Here is a 16052-nt window from a genome sequence, read left to right as displayed (position 1 = left end):
TAATTTTTTTTCATTGTGTGTCTGAGCGCCTGCCAGCTCAGCTGTCAATCAAACACATACACTGGCACACCCACCTAAAGGCTTGGAAAGTAAAGGAGCATTCAATACAAAGCATTTGAAAATCACTTTAGTATGATTTTTGAGTGCAAAAGGATATGCCCTTTGTAATTTCAGTCAAACAGCACCAGGGAGTGTACCACAAATGCTAATTTTATTCTACAATAGTCACAGTGCATCTTCTCTTCTTTCTTTCTTTGTCTTATCGCTAAAAGATGAGATCTTGGAAGTATCTCGGCGCTTTCCTCCTCAGGATAATAGGAGTGTGAATGGGCTGTTCTGATTGATTACAAAAACAGAGACAGGAGGTAGCTAATGCATCAGGGACCAATGTCATATGGTTATAAATAAAATATAGCAGTGTCAAAGCCAACTAGGCCATTTCCCCTTCTCCCCCTTCAGAATCAGGGATGTCTCGCATCACTTGTGGCGTGGTTGGCGGACAGTAAGGTGATGCCAGGTTATTTCTGTTTTGAGACCTGCTGTTGACTATTTCCATTCATACATTTAGTTATACACATCTGCCTCACACTGAAACCACTGTCATCCGGTATCAGCCTCTTGAGTTGCAACACTTTGGTGAGTCTGAACCCAGTGATATATGCAAAGTCAAAATGTGGTTATGACTGTGTTTGAGGAGTCAGACAGCTTTAATTTATGCTTTTATGCTTTTATGTTGCATAAAAGACCCTTTCCTAATGCAGCTTCCATCATTAGATGCTGCATTCTGTCATTGATATCATGAAATTACATCATTAAGACCTCTGACAGGCCTGAAAAGGGCGGATGAACTATTTCACAAATGTTAAAGTGGGTAAACTGAGCTGACACGGGTCTATCAAGACTATTAAGGCAATTCAGGGAGATTGAAAACTTTTGGATTTCAGCCCGTCTGTGACAAGGCGGCTGATGAGAATTACTCCTGGTGCTGCTGCATATGTATCACTGTATCTGGGGGTATGAATCTAGCAGGTGCCAAAGCTGCTCTCTCCCCTGTATAAAAACCCGTTTGACGGAAATGATCGACAATCTGCATTTCAAGAGCCTGTTGCCTGGAAACCCAACCTGCTCCACTCAGAGTCAAAAATTATAGTAAATATGTATAATTTCACAACTCTTCATCATTACTTATAATGACCAGGGGCGGATTTAGTGATTTGGGGGCCTAATGCAAACTCAGTCATGGGGCCTTCTTTGTGCCTTATTTTCACCCTTTCTCTAATTGAGAATGTTGGTATTGGTGGTGGTAGTCAAAGTTTAAAACTTTAAACTATTAATACCATACTAACAATACTCTGTTAACTGTAGAAATCGTGCTAGTAACCCCTCTACATCATAGAGCCACCAGTTCAAGCCTGCCCAAAAAATCCAGAAATGATGAAAACAGTTTAACGCTCTAACTCCATAATTCAGTACTACACAGTTCAGTCTTTCCATATGTTTTCAGCAATTATTTTCTAACATGTATAATGTGTTTTCCTTTACACAAACTTTGTGGGAACATTAAATTGCAAATAACAATGACAAACTATCTCAATTTGTCATTTTATTTCAGCTTCCTGGCTTTGCAATGGCAAACTGAACATTATCCACATATTTAATGTAATATAAATGTTTTTTTAAATGGTGTTTTGACTGCTACCCCTCTGGCGAGGAACACAGTCATGATGAACAACAATTTCCCTGGGCTAAGTAGATTATGCTATATTTTTCTGCATTAATATCCTATATTTCTCAGAGTATCGATTTGTTTATGACAGGCTATGGGAGAAAAATTGAGGCTTTTAGGACCCACAAGTACAGGCTTTACGCTGGTGTTGTACATCAAACATGAAGGCACAGCCTCTCTCCATAAGCCTGCTGCCAGTTATCCTCTCCATGCGTGTCATTTGAGCTGATGGGCTTTGCTCAGTTGTCTCTTCTGCTAGGCAGTGCCAAATAGAGCAGAGCCAGCCAAAAAGATCCAAATGAAATAAGAGCTCTTTACATGTCTGTGCCTCTTCTTTCTGTGCTGACAGTAAACGGCTAATTGAGCTCAGTGCTGTGGTGAGAGTGGACATAGAGGAATAAAAATCAAAGACAGACCTTCTATATTAAGGTCTCTGTCGGTCAAGCTTTTTGTACTGTATGCTCGTTCTCCAGCATCTTAACCAGCAGAAGTGGAATGGGGACAGATGATGGAAGAGCAATTGTGCCTTTGAAACATTGTGAAGGCACATTTTTCCTTTCTAAATGGTTAATAAAAGCTGGTACCTGTTGTATTTAGTGGGTATTACTGTGCTGTACGGTAACTCAGTATATTCATGGTTGTAGTACAAGACATGCTAACTACAAGCCTACTCTTGCACCCTCCACTAGCATTTCAGAATGTAGGCCCTTTACAATGGGATTGTGGTCTAATTCTCATCCTGATAAGATACAGAACAATTCTTTGTAGATATTGAAGCCACAAATCCAAATCTCGACACATAGGGTCCATCAAGCCACTAAACATGTTTGGCAAGTATATGGCAACCACCTTAACTGAATCTCATTGGCTAAGATATCTAATGATGCTAACAAGTCCCATACCTCTTTAAGCTTTAATATTATATTGATGATTAATGGTATGTGGTTCTCAAAATTGTTTTACTCATTAGAAGGAATAAACTAACCACAAAAGACTCCATCCTGTGAAAAAAAGCTAGCTTTTAGCCATGACAGTGGCCACTTGTTTTCATAATGTTATGCAATGGGAGACATTGTAAACACATTTCTGGGTAAGCTGTGCTTGCTGTTAGCTGTGTTTGCTAATGCTAATGTTAGCCAACAAGCAAGTTAGTGTAAGTTTAAGGTAGAAAAGAAGAAGACAATTGTCTGTTGAGCCAGAGAACTATTGATGTTAGCGACTCATAATTAACATGGTACATGTGACATCACTTAGCCTGGTCCCATACCTCTGAATCACTGCTCCAGTTTGTTCAGCAATTCAAATACTTTAGGTCAGTGTTGTGCTTGGAGAAACATACAACCAAGCAGAACTCTGTAGAGGTCTAAGAAAAGGGGCGTTATCTTCTTAAGTAGCTTGCTAGCACCCTAGCTACTGTACATAGGAAAAATTGTGACAGAAAAATGGCCACAAAAATGAAAACAAGCGTGAATGTGTGGCTGCAACTTATAATTACTTTTTGTTATCAATTAATTTGTCATGTAATCTATAAAATGCCAGAAAATTGTGAAAAATGTCCATCAAACTTTCAAAGTTCTCAAATTTCTGTTGCTGTCTGACCATGAGTCTAAAACCCAATCTCACACTCAATATTAAGTGATGTAATCCTCACATTTTAGAGGCTGGAAACATACATTTTTTTTTGGCATTTTGCTTTAGAAATGAGTGAAACCATTAATTGAGTGTCAAAATTATTGGCAGTTCTCTCTCAGTTGACTAATCAGCTGAAGCAGCATTAGTCATCTTTTAGAAATAACGAGACTTTGGGATAAGTCTTTGATTTCTGAGAACTGCTCCTACAATAGCTTCAGCCACCACAGCTTCCATGTCGACTGGAAAGAATCTCAGCAATACATGAAACATGAAGCAGAACATATGAACATGATTTTAGGCTGGATGAATGAAGTAGAACAAAATGGTAATTGAGACTTCTTATCAGGCTGGTTATCACTACAAATGTACAGTAAGATTGGACACAACACATATACTTATTTTGTTCATTTGTAGTTTAACTGCTGACTGCGGTAAGTGCCAAATGTGCAGCTTTGGGTGGAATCACTTCTTCTTACTGTTGCCCACAAATAGCTGCAATCGTCAACAAAATGACAAAAGTAAAATCACAGCTGGTACTGTTCTCATAATGTTATCATCTTCTTCCTCTTCTCCTGATCACTCTATCAGAAACAACATGGGAACGACCGTCCAGTGTGCCTGGGACCCCCAAAACCTCTCTCCGACACAAGAACTCCCTGCCAGCAGGTACTACAACTCTATCTCTTCATCTGAAGTCTCTATCACTTCAACATCCTCAAGTACTAGTGCCCTGAGGCTGTGAATTCACCTAAATTTCCACAGTAGCACAAAGCACCCGCTCATTCACACCATACACAGACACACAGACACTTCCTGTGACTAATTTTATCTGTGGCCTCAACTGCAGAACTAAGGCCTCATCTGTCCGTCTTCTGACCCTGCTCCTAAAGACAGACAAACAGAAAAAGGCAGTAAAGTTTTTGAGGCGTTTCCCACTCAAATACTGGAAGTAGCAATCATTCATATGTATCACCTGTATTATAAATGACTATTTAGTTTTGCCTCAAACCAAAGAACAAGGGGGTTGCGCTGAGCACAACTCAGGAGAGACTCAGCAGCCACACATTTCTCCATTCTCTGTTCCTCTATTTAGCATGGTCAGGTTAGGCTAACCCGTTGTTGCTAACTTTGGAGCTAGACCCATTTACCGCCAGATAAATGGCATAAATGGCAGACAACTTCCTGCTAACCTTTTCCTCTGCTCTGCTCGCATTCACCATCACTTTTCTGCCGCTCGCACTCAACCACTCACTCGCTACAAACACACATTACGCACTGCCCTATTCCTTAAAAGGAGCTACGCTACCACGAGTTTCCCAGGCAATGACAAAGAAGTTGACTCATGTTTTGGAACAGTGATGCACAGAGACGCCCTTAAACGCTATTGATTTCTGAATTAATGGACATTTGCCGTTATTTTTGGCATTTACAAAAAGATTTTTTTGGCCTGGTGAGGGTTCTCGTTATCCTAGCGGCCCACAATTATAGGGGAAACACTTACTATCTTCTGCAATATTTTTCTTAAGTTTTAAATATGGAACTTGATTCAGTAAATCAGTAGTTTGAAAGTAGTTAAGCGGTTACTAAGAGCTTATGAAAGACCATAAACACAAACATAGTGATAGATTTACCCAATCCAGGTCTCTGGATTGGGTAAATCCACTACTGTGCCAGCCCCATTAAACACATTTATCAAGCTAAAAAAACAAAGACACAGGTCAGCACTGGCTTGTTTCACTCATAAAGATAAGTGAATCCCCCCCGGATCAACTAAAGTTTACAGCATGGCAGCTACTCAGACATCAAAGAACTAATGAAATTTCTATGTCTTTATCTCTCTCTCTTTCTCTCATTTGTCTCTCCAGTGAATGGATTTCATGCAGGTGGTAGTCCCTTGCACCATGTGGAGCATTCAAACAACAGTCTGGTCAGGAAGAGCAGTACAGAGCCACAGGTAATGCTGTCTGACTCTTGTTGTTCCTTTTTCTCGACAACATCACACACAGCCCAGTCTGAAAAACTGTGCTAAATGAAAGTAAAGTTTGTATTGTGCTGTCCCTTTTTCGTGCACAGACAACGAAAACATTTGGGGGTGCTCATAATAAAATTACTGTCAAATGTATTTCTTTCAGTGTGTGTGTTGTCTAAATTATTACAGTGTGTTATATTATATAAACTAAATTATAGAGAAATTAAAGGGAACGCCCATACTGATGTCATCATTAAATATCCAGTAATGATTCAAATGTAATGAGCACATAAAACTGTGGAATCAACAAGTCACCTCTAATAGCATTGTTATACAGTTATAAAAATGAATAACACATAGCCCGAGTTTTATAATAACTATAATTATGATGTATGATGTCCTTCCACATTTCAGATGATCAAACCTCCTCTCCCCTTCCTCTCTCATTATTATCCTCATGGAGAGGCTGATGGCAGTTAGAGAGGATTAATCCCGCCTACAGTATCTGCTCCCTTGATCATAATTAACCAGGCAGTCAGGGTGCAGTTATACAGGATCCACCCACCACTTATTCACTCTGTCTCCTCATTTCCCTGCTTTCCTGCATCTCACACTTGTGCACACACACCCAGTCATTCAAAAAATATAAACACACTTATGCTACTGATGATTCAAGGTCCTGTTCTCTTTTTTTATGTATAGAAAGAGCAGCTTTCTATACTTTTCATCCTTTTGTCTCACTTTATATTTACACTTCTTTCCTAATTTCTGCCCCCTTAACACACTCACACACTGATGGTTTATCATAGGAGACTGGAAATTACTCCATTCTAAGCTTAAGTGTTAGAAATCACACACATACACACACACACAGACACACACACACATACACACACACACATCCACACTCACACAAAGAGAGAGAAAGCTTTGCTTTGCTCTGCAGAACTATCCTCCCCACTCTGCACAGCAACACACACACTAACACACATGCATGCATACACACACAGCAGCAGCAGCAGGAGCAGAGAGAACACCAGACAGACGCTAACAGAGCTTGCCAGGAAAACAACTGTGTTTGTGTGCGTGCGAGTGACAGTGTGTGTATGTTGAGCAGTCATGTCTGACATGGAGGACGGAGGTTTTGACGGAGCGTCCTTCTTCTCCCTGCAGAGCCCGGGATCAACATCGCCCACCAGGAAACAGAAGGAGACCACGGTCACGGTGAGTGGGACAACTAACGGGAACTCTTAACTAACCATGAACTAAACCCGACTCTCTACACTAGCCCTGAAGAACCACATGTGATACCAGCAGGGGACAGCTTAAGTATATTTTCCCCCAATTTGAAAATGATGATATAGGAAAATGCAGTTCACTGTTTATTTCACTGGGACAATATACAAAGTAAAATCTTGACTATATGACAGCTGTAAATGTGTTTAATGTCTTCTTCAGTGTTGTTGTTCAGTTGCTAGTATACAGATACACAGTGACATCATCCTATCCACCATCCAGATAATTTCCCCTCTGTTGTCAGGTTGTTGCATCCTGTTGGGCCTCATGCTCGGTAAACAGCAGAGGTGCTGCTGTTGAGAGGTTTTGGAGTTCACTCTGACTTCTCTTTTCTCTGTTTTTTTTTTTCTCTTACAGTACATTTAAAATCACAAGCTTTAGAGAGAGAGAGGGCATGTCTCTGCTTCCATAGCAACCAGGGTGATGCTATTGATAAGCAGATGGTTATAACAGGAAACATGAGAGAAAGAGGGGCGAGGCTGAGGTTCCAATTTAACCCCTGCTGATACAATATGCTAAAGGTCAAGACTCAGTTGACCCTTTGCAAGGCCCTTTTTCCATTCTAGCAAGGCACATACACATACGTTTACAATAACAATGCCAAATTTGCCACTCGAAATTCCTAGTAATTTTCGAAACAATGAGTCCTAAGTCTCAGACAGAAATAGACCAAAGATCTCATTTATAGGCAAACTGTAACTGTAGCAAGATAGCTAATTAACATTAACTCAGTGAGTTGGTTGATGCCTCTTTTTAAAACAAGAACCCTGGAAAAAATATCTTAAATGTGAACCTTTTGGCTACATACACAACATCATGCTAGGACACTGAGGCTAGAGTAGAGTAATAAAGGAGTAGAATTGTTCTTATTGGGTAGCTTGTTAGCCGTAGTATTATAGTATAGTGTCATATTTTCAAATAATAGTAATAATGTTTCATGTTTACAAGAGAAAAGGCTTTGAGTATGAGGGCTAAACGATGAGTTTGGCAAACGTAACTAAGCTAAATTGGCTGGGGTTGCAGTAGTGTGATCTATCCTAAATCCAATAAAGAGCACAGAGCTACTAACATTACCCTAACCTCTACAGTATTCACATCAGGGCTGGCTCCAAATTACTGGGAACTTAGCTTTTTCTAAAGTATATCGTAACCGTACAAAATAATGTAGTTAGCTAATGATATGCTCATTTTTGGATGTGAAAGTAACACTAGGTCACTATTGTGAGTAGTAAGCTAGTTAGCCAGACATGCAAATGTTTGCAGCTTGTGTTAGAGCAGACAAACATGCTATTGAATCCATGCCATCTCCAATTTTGCTCTTGAATTCTCAGTTTTGGAAAGGCAAAAAAAAAAAAAAGACACCATAGTCCAAACTCTTTAGATAGTAAATGTAGCTGAATATAGCTTGCTTCAGCATGTGGAGAAATCCAAAGTTATGCCTACTGTACTGAGCTGTGACTGGACAATCACTGTTTGGTAGAGTGATTCAGCGAATTGTCAGTTGAGCTAGGTCACCAAAGGTCAGGAAAGAAAGTTCTGGGAGCAGTTTGTGTGTGTGAATGCAAACAAACTAAGCCCTTCATTGGAGTGTTGGAAGTAGCCTTGCCCTCATCTTTACCAAAAGAAGCGGGGGTCAGTCTAAAGCCCTGCTAGCTGTCAACCTCTGGACCTCCACAGTGATTAAATAGGACGCCATTCCCTCAAACAAATTATAAGCTTCATAAGCCAAGATAAGGTTGAATTAGAGGCCTTTTTCTCCTTCCCCTCCATTCTGCCGTTTCAATCTGGCTATTGACTCTGTAAAAGTCATCAACAGAACTGTATTTGTCGATTTGCTCTGAAAGGCGAGGCTTTGGCATTAGACAGGGGTGCTCTCTGGTGCCACTGAAGTTTTTTTTAAATGGGAACAGTGCATCCTCGCTGCCGGCTGTTTACCTCCTGAGGTTAATTGGAGTGAATGTGAGAGAAGATAAAGCTCCTTTTGTCTGCCCCGGAGCCTTTGCTAAACTTGGGTCTGTTTGTATCTCTATAGTGAAGACATGCCACTTAATTTATTTTCTACATGTGGTTTCTTTCCCTTCCTTTTGTTTCTTTCTTCCCTTGTCATGAAAAATTGAATTGGCAATTGAAGAATCTGCAGAGTAAGTTTTACATTTTCATGGTAACCCAGAGTTTTTGTTCTGCTAAATCTGGAAGTGATGACTTATCAAATCCTAACCTTGTGCGGTTGTGTCATTACGCAGCCGTGATTTCAGAGAATTTTATTATGTTGTGTGAATGCATTTAAAGTTCGCAAGACTATCTTCTACTGTACCTTCTCCACCACCCTGGAGGTTTAAAAGAAAAACATAAAAGCAAAACACAAAGTCCCCGAGCACAGAAAGTGCCACAGTAACGCATTGCATGCAGTTCTATTGAATGAAATCCTACAGCAATACTGAGCAGTTCACAGCAGGGAGCCCTGCAGCCAACATATTCAACAACATCACTGCTGCCGGGAGAGCGAGCAGACAATTAACGGCACCAAGATAATTAAAGGCAATCTTTGGGAATCCATTTTGCTGATTGCTCTGGGCCAAAGCAGATGTTCAGAGTGTTGTGGTAGAGGGTTGAATGATGAATCCCAAAAAGGATGAGAACCACAAACGCTCTGTATTGACAATACTGTCTCCAAGGACGGAGTGAATACAGAAAATTGAATGAACAATGCTGGGTCGATTGGAAGTGCCTTCTTTACATTTGTGTGTTCTCTGAGCTGCCAAGATTAGAGTGTTGCCAAAGCAACAGAGTGCAGACTACTTTGAATACCAGAGTAGAAGTCTCTGTGTGTGTACTTCTATAAACTGTCTTCCAACACACAGTGTACTAACAATGCTGCTGTAGAGTGCAGTGGCATCAAAGCAAAGTTGTCTGTCATGATGCAATAAACTGCCCCATTAAACTGCCCTCTTTGTGATGCTCTCTCTCTCTCTCTCTCTCTGTCTCTCTCTCTCTCTCTCTCTCTCTCTCTCTCTCTCTCTCTCTCTCTCTCTCAGATTAACTGTGTGACGTTCCCATCGCCTTTGTGCATGCCGGAGCAACAGCTGCTGAAACCAGACGAATGGAGCTACTGTGACTATTTCTGGGTAAATTTACCTCAATTTTTAAGAGGCTATAGTGCAAGCTGGCCATAATATACTGTATCTGAAGGGGGTTGATCAAGAGCAACACTCAACACAGCACATGATTGACATTTTGCTTCAAAAATCTCACCCGTTCTTTCTAGGTAGCTGTCAATCAGAATGCACAGACATCATCCATGTACTTCTGGAATCAGCTTACCTTTCCAGTTTTATCCATTTCTCTAATGCTCATTTAGGACAAAAATCCATAAATTTATGTTGAAATCATGCACAGAAAACGCTATAATATATAACTATTCTGCATTAAAATGTCTAAAAACGACTAGACCTATTTTATATATTTTGTTGAGTTGTGTTCTTAGATTATCCCAAATGTTTCCAACAATTCTCAAACCCAGAGAAATCTGTAATTTTAATCAAGGTCTGTTTCATTTGGTCACCTGTCAATGGCATCATACACCATCTACCAAAGAGTATACACGCACAAGATGATAATCATCTTGTGCACATGCATCGGTGTTGTGGTTGTCCACCACAATGGCATCTACCAAAGAGTATACACATACAAGATAATACATCGGTGTTGTGATTGTCCACCAGAAACTACTGTCATAAATTGACTTTTATTCAGTTTTAAGCCACACTTTTATGATAAACTTTTTCAATCTTGGTCATTTTAAACTATATCTTTTAACCGGATGAAGGTTTTTATTCATCAGACGTGTGGATCTTAAGTTATCACAGAAACAAACTGAGCAAACGTTAGCGGAAGCTCGGCTCACACAGAGACCCTCCCAGACATCCTGTGTCCACTGATCAGTATCGGAGAAACACTGATTTTTTACATGAAACTTCTTTATTCACTGTTTTTACCGGTTTTAATCATTGAGTCTGTTTGTTTTGGAGAGGAGGAGACTTCTGTGGATAATTTGGGTAAAAACCTCCTGAACAATGAACACTGAAGGAAACCTAACTGGTTGTTTAACAATGAAGACAGCAACTACCAGGATCCCATGCCACTTCACAACGTCATCAAATTCCATCTTTTGTTATTGTTTTGATTGAGAAAAGCCTGGCGGCAAGTTACATATTGTGCAAGGACTTGACTCATATTTACCAAATTTAGAATTTTATCCAGTTGAGCTAATTTTTCACTCACAGCTAACTTACTTATGCCATGACTAAGTTATACTTTTTGTATTTGTACTGTATAAACTTTCTACATCACCCACTGCATGATGGGAAACATAGTGCCTAAAACTTATCCATATTCAACCTATTTCTAAGAAATGGAAACAAAAAAGAAAAACAATAGGAGTAGGAATGGGGGTTGATGGAAATGATAGTAATAACAATCGTTCCTAACCTTTCTGGCATGTGACCTCAGTGTCTACTGGCACTTCATCACACGCGAAGAAAGGTGCAAACATTCAAAGAAAGCCTGAAAAAAACAGAATTTTCTGTAACAGCAAATGTTTTTTCATGCTTTCCTTTGCCGTTTATCATCTTGCGTTTGCATTCTTGAGTTTTATGTTTTGACCCATTTCCACTGCCCTAGAAGATGTTTAGTACCACTCACATACCAAATTATGGAATTTCTGAGTCATTTATCTTGAAAATAACTATATGTGGCCTGCCAAGTGACAGTGCCAAATTCTTGTAAATAAAGTGAGTAAAAACTGAGTATATTTAGCCAAGCATTGAAAGTGTGAATCATTGTAGTACTTCACTAGGTGCTGAGATTTCTATTCCACTCCGCACACTAAGTTAACTGATTGGATAATTCAAAGCAGGAAGAAGAGGACTATACAGATGAAAGTGAGAAGAAGGGAAAGATTTCGGTGAAATTCTTGAATGAGAATAACTAGCGACCAAAGTAAGAAAAACTATCCTTTTGAAAAGTCATTCTCCCTCTGTTGACATTGCCACTCTCCTGTAAATTTCTAAATGAACATCCTGGAGAGTCGGATCCTTTTCATCTTTCAACATGACTCCATATTTCATCTCATCCTGGCCACGCCGCATGCTGAGAATCAGCGTTGGCTTTAATAAGATCCGACCGACAGCGCGGCTGGATAATACATTACATGTAACTGGCTGGACTGCAGCGAGCCAGCTGGCCTCTGCTGTTCTCCCACCCCTGCAGCGTAATCTCTACCAGGTGTGATGTGTGGGGCTAACACACTGTAGTCAAACACATGGAGGTAACAACACAGTGGGAAGAGAGAGCTTGTAGGGAAAGTGGACACAGGGCCTGACAGGTTTGGATGAAAACAAGTCAGTTTTTATCATCGACGCAGCTCTCACACCCCTTGGTTTTGGCCTCAGTTCTCAGGACTTTGATTAATATGAGTTAATGAACTGGCAATTAGTGCTTTAACAGGCACTTAAGTAACCTGTTTACTGTCTGCTTTCTGCTGTAACCTAATCTCTTAAACGTCATATAAAAAAACTTGTTACTGGTTAGCAAAGCTTGAGATACCGGATTTCTTGGCCATGTATAAGGTTTCTAACTTAAACAAGATTGACAGGGAGGTGCCACTCTGACAGAGGGATGAAACAAAACATCCATGTAGCTGTGCATTTGTGAAATAAAGATAATTAAATCCAATCTGACTAAAACTGAATCTAATACTGAATCTCACACTGAGTATTTTATAGGACTCTAAATAATCTATGATCTGTGCTGTAAAGATAAATTGTGTATTTTCTCACTGAGATTTTTCTGACTCTTCGGTCAGTCCAAATGCTCTGACATAAATAAAACCTTAAGGATGCAGCATCTTATATCACTACACTTGAAGCTGCAGTAATAGATTTTTTGTCCACTTGGGGGCAGCAGAAAAAGCTAAAAATACAACATCTGAGATTTTATAACCTTATAAAGTTGTTATGTCCACGGTGTTAGCAAACCTATCGCCTATTTACACATCCAGCAGACACAGAATAACATTAGCATTAATTTGCAGTTGTGTGTCTGGCTTCCTAACAAATGTAAGTCAAGTATGTACTCTCCTTTTAGCTCTGTTTTGGTCTCCGCCAACAAAATGTCTTACTCTTCAGCTTCTTTATGCTCCACAGTGTTCACCAGCCAGTCGCAAACTTTGTCTGTCTGCTGTATTTTTTGTGGTTCTTATTAACATATCCCGCAGACACAACAGAGCAATATAAGCATTCATTTGGAGTCGTGTTTCTGGCCAATGATCACTCTCGCGATTATGGTTTGCACTCGACCGACTCTTGAGGGAAATATCTGGGTCTTTAGCTGCTAAATGCTCCACTGTGTTCACCAGCTAGTCGCAAACTTTGTCTCTCTGCTGTGTGGTGCTAGGCAGGTAGTGTCCAGTGGAGTTTTTATCTGCTGAAAGAAGTCAGCGTGAACCAAAAGAGCAAAGCTGCGGGCTGCAAAACCAAAACAATGAGCTGAAAGACACTAAAAAAGTTAAAGTAAAACTAATTCTCAGTGGGTTTGTCGCTAAAAGTGAGCCCTTTATTATATTATTAAACATATTTGATCAATTGTTAACATCAAAATATTGATTAATGCATCTTTAAAATGAGCTAAGGTTATAAAATATGGTCAGGTGTAGAGGGAAATCAGATTACTGACCTACTGCATGTGTACATGGATTTTACAGTAACCAGGTTACTACAGTGCATGTAAACACTGACTGATCCCGACCCTTTTTATCTGATGTTGCTGTAACCTCTCTGTATTTGAAGTAATGCGGCAGCTGATTTATTTCACTGAGTTAGTGGGTCGAGGTGTGACGTTCTCATGTTTGCTGCAAAGTGTTTGTTCAATGTGTTTCTCGTGTGCTTGCTATGTTTATCTCATAGACTGATAAGAAGGATCCCCAGGGCAACGGCTACATCACAGGATTTGAGGTCTTGCTGCAGAAACAGCTGAAGGGGAAACAGATGCAGAAAGAGATGGCTGAGTTCATAAGAGAGAGGTATCAGCTTTTTAATCAGCCGCCCTCTTCTTTTTTTTTCATGCTTTATGCTGAAGTTACCATGAAAACCATACAGTTGTCATTAAAACAAAGTGTTTCCCTTTTTTGCGCTCATTCATGTACATCGCTGTGTTGCACAACACAGGAAACGCACATAGAAACGGCAAGGGTTGCGTAAAGGCTGTGTGGTAATGAAACTCTCTACTTCCCTCTCAGGATAAAGATAGAAGAGGAGTACGCCAAGAATCTCTCCAAGCTTTCCCAGATCCCTCTAGCAAGCCAGGAAGAAGGGTGAGTGACCTTCCTCCTCGAAAGATTGTTTGAAGAGAGAGAAACCTCCTCTCATCATAGCCCGTCACATATGGCAGCATGGAAGATATAAATCAATATTAAAAATTTTTAAAAAAGGCACGTCAACCCTTGAAAAGCAGCCTGCCAGACTTTCCCACTTATGGACATGAGGAGGCTATAAATATGTTATTGGGCTCCTTTCTCCACAGCGTATTTTGCAATAATAATAATATGATACTTTATAGCACCACAGAGGGCATATTTCTTCCCAGGGAGGTCAAAGGTCAGGGTCAGCTACAAAACAATAGTCATACTACTTGTAGAGATTCAGTGTCAGATGATTGACAGTCTGGGGGGAAAAAATGAATTTAAAAATGCACTTTGCATTCAGACAAGAGAAAATATTTACAATCCCCTGATATGATGACTGTGTGCAAATAAGCAATGGAATGCTTAGTCCATTAATCAATTATTTGAATGGCAGAAAATCAATTCTCAACTATTTTGACAATTGTTAAAGTCATTTTTCAAGGAAAAGGGTTAAACATTCACTGTTTCCAACTACTCAAATGTGAGAATTTGCTTTTTTTCTGTTTTATGTAAATTGAACATATAATTGAATAATACTCAAAAAAGGCTTCAGCTGTAGAACGTTCATGACAGTCATCACTTGGTTGCCACCTCTATGTGAACAGCTTTCTAGTGTTCTAATGTGACAGGGAGGTGTTAAAAGCAAACATTTGGGGTGTTCATCTTGAGTGATGTTAAATCCAGCTTGTTGTAGCTGGCTGCTGTAGCCATCTCTTTTGTTGAGCTACATCGACAAGCTTTGCTGCTAAGTACTAACATTAGCTTGCTCAGGGTGCTCCTGGTCTGCATTTAGCACTGGTTGGGTAGAATTTGAAACTCTATTGTGTCATCACCCTGTTTGTGTTGCCCTTATGGAGCCAAGCTAACATGAGTGTGACATTACTAATGTTACGTTACAATAGATTTTTAGTTGCCAAGAGTGAAAAGCAGGTAGGCGAGAGCAGACACAGATGAGCCCATTTGTTATTAGCTAGGGCTATCATGAATCACACAGATAATCTGATTTTGCGAGGGCTTATAAGAGCACTGACGGTCTGTGAGAAGTGATTATGCTTAAAAAAAGTCACAGTACACACGAGTAAAATGTAAAACTGCCAATACCAGTGAATACCAGCCCACTTTGTGCTCTAGTTACACAGCAATATCTATTTTTTTTAACATAAGCCACCATAAGCCCCTGATCATACCAGTAAGGCTGTTGCAAACCTGAGTGTATTGACTAGAGCAAGGGTCTGTTTTATTGCTTATGAATTCAACTTTTCATTTGTATGAGCCAGAATGTGTTATTTTGCCTTTTTGAAGTAACATTATCTCTTTAAAGTGTGTTTTTGGGAGATTTTGGTGGATGCAAATAAACACTAATGTCCAATCAGCCAGCCAGGTGGACTGCTACTCAGTCAGCTAGCCAGTCAACTAGCCAACCAGGCGAGACATCCCAGTGTGAGTCTTGGTCTGGAGGCCCTGTCAGTTATGCTGTGAAACAGTATGACCTTCCTGTAAATCACTGGATCCTTTGATCTCCATCCTGCAGCATACTTCAGCTATTAAGAGAGAGCGGAGGAGAGGAGGGAGGGAGGGAGGGGAGAAGGTACAGATGTAAGGGAGGGGGTTAAGAATGAAGATGAGGGGAGGGAGATTTGAGGAGACAGAATGTTACGTTGTGCATGTTGGGGCTTTGGAGGGGAAGGGGGATGTGAGGGAAACCCTGCGGGGAGAAAGAGTTTGCAGCCACTCCTCTTTTCTTCAGTCTGACAGCAGAGGGGATATCATGCTGAGGGGAGTGCTTTGTCTGATTCTGTGAGGGGACACAGTAACATGGAAAGTAAAGTAACAGGAAGCTGAGAGGGGCACGGCCAGCTAAAGACACCCACAAAGAGAAGAAGCTGGGATTTGTACGGACGCCACCTACGGCATTGTTATTAAACTCATCTTTATTAAGAGATTCCACAAGGAAACAGTTGGAGTGCTTA

The 16052-nt window shown here is 40.3% G+C and overlaps 1 protein-coding gene across 2 annotated transcripts in view; it reads left to right on the top strand.

The window, feature by feature from the left end:
* gas7b (growth arrest-specific 7b) overlaps window positions 1–16052 on the top strand; it is a 67800-nt gene that overhangs the window by 27505 nt on the left and 24243 nt on the right. For both annotated transcript variants that reach the window (XM_067577228.1, XM_067577229.1), the window contains exons 3-8: window positions 3947–4024; window positions 5224–5312; window positions 6501–6551; window positions 9659–9748; window positions 13586–13701; window positions 13918–13992. In XM_067577228.1, coding sequence (XP_067433329.1) covers window positions 3947–4024; window positions 5224–5312; window positions 6501–6551; window positions 9659–9748; window positions 13586–13701; window positions 13918–13992 — 499 coding nt within the window. The remainder of the gene's footprint in view (window positions 1–3946; window positions 4025–5223; window positions 5313–6500; window positions 6552–9658; window positions 9749–13585; window positions 13702–13917; window positions 13993–16052) is intronic.

This window comes from Thunnus thynnus, chromosome 20, assembly GCF_963924715.1.
Source record: "Thunnus thynnus chromosome 20, fThuThy2.1, whole genome shotgun sequence".
NCBI classification, from domain to species: Eukaryota; Metazoa; Chordata; class Actinopteri; order Scombriformes; family Scombridae; genus Thunnus; species Thunnus thynnus.
This window is presented reverse-complemented; position numbering and strand designations above follow the sequence as displayed.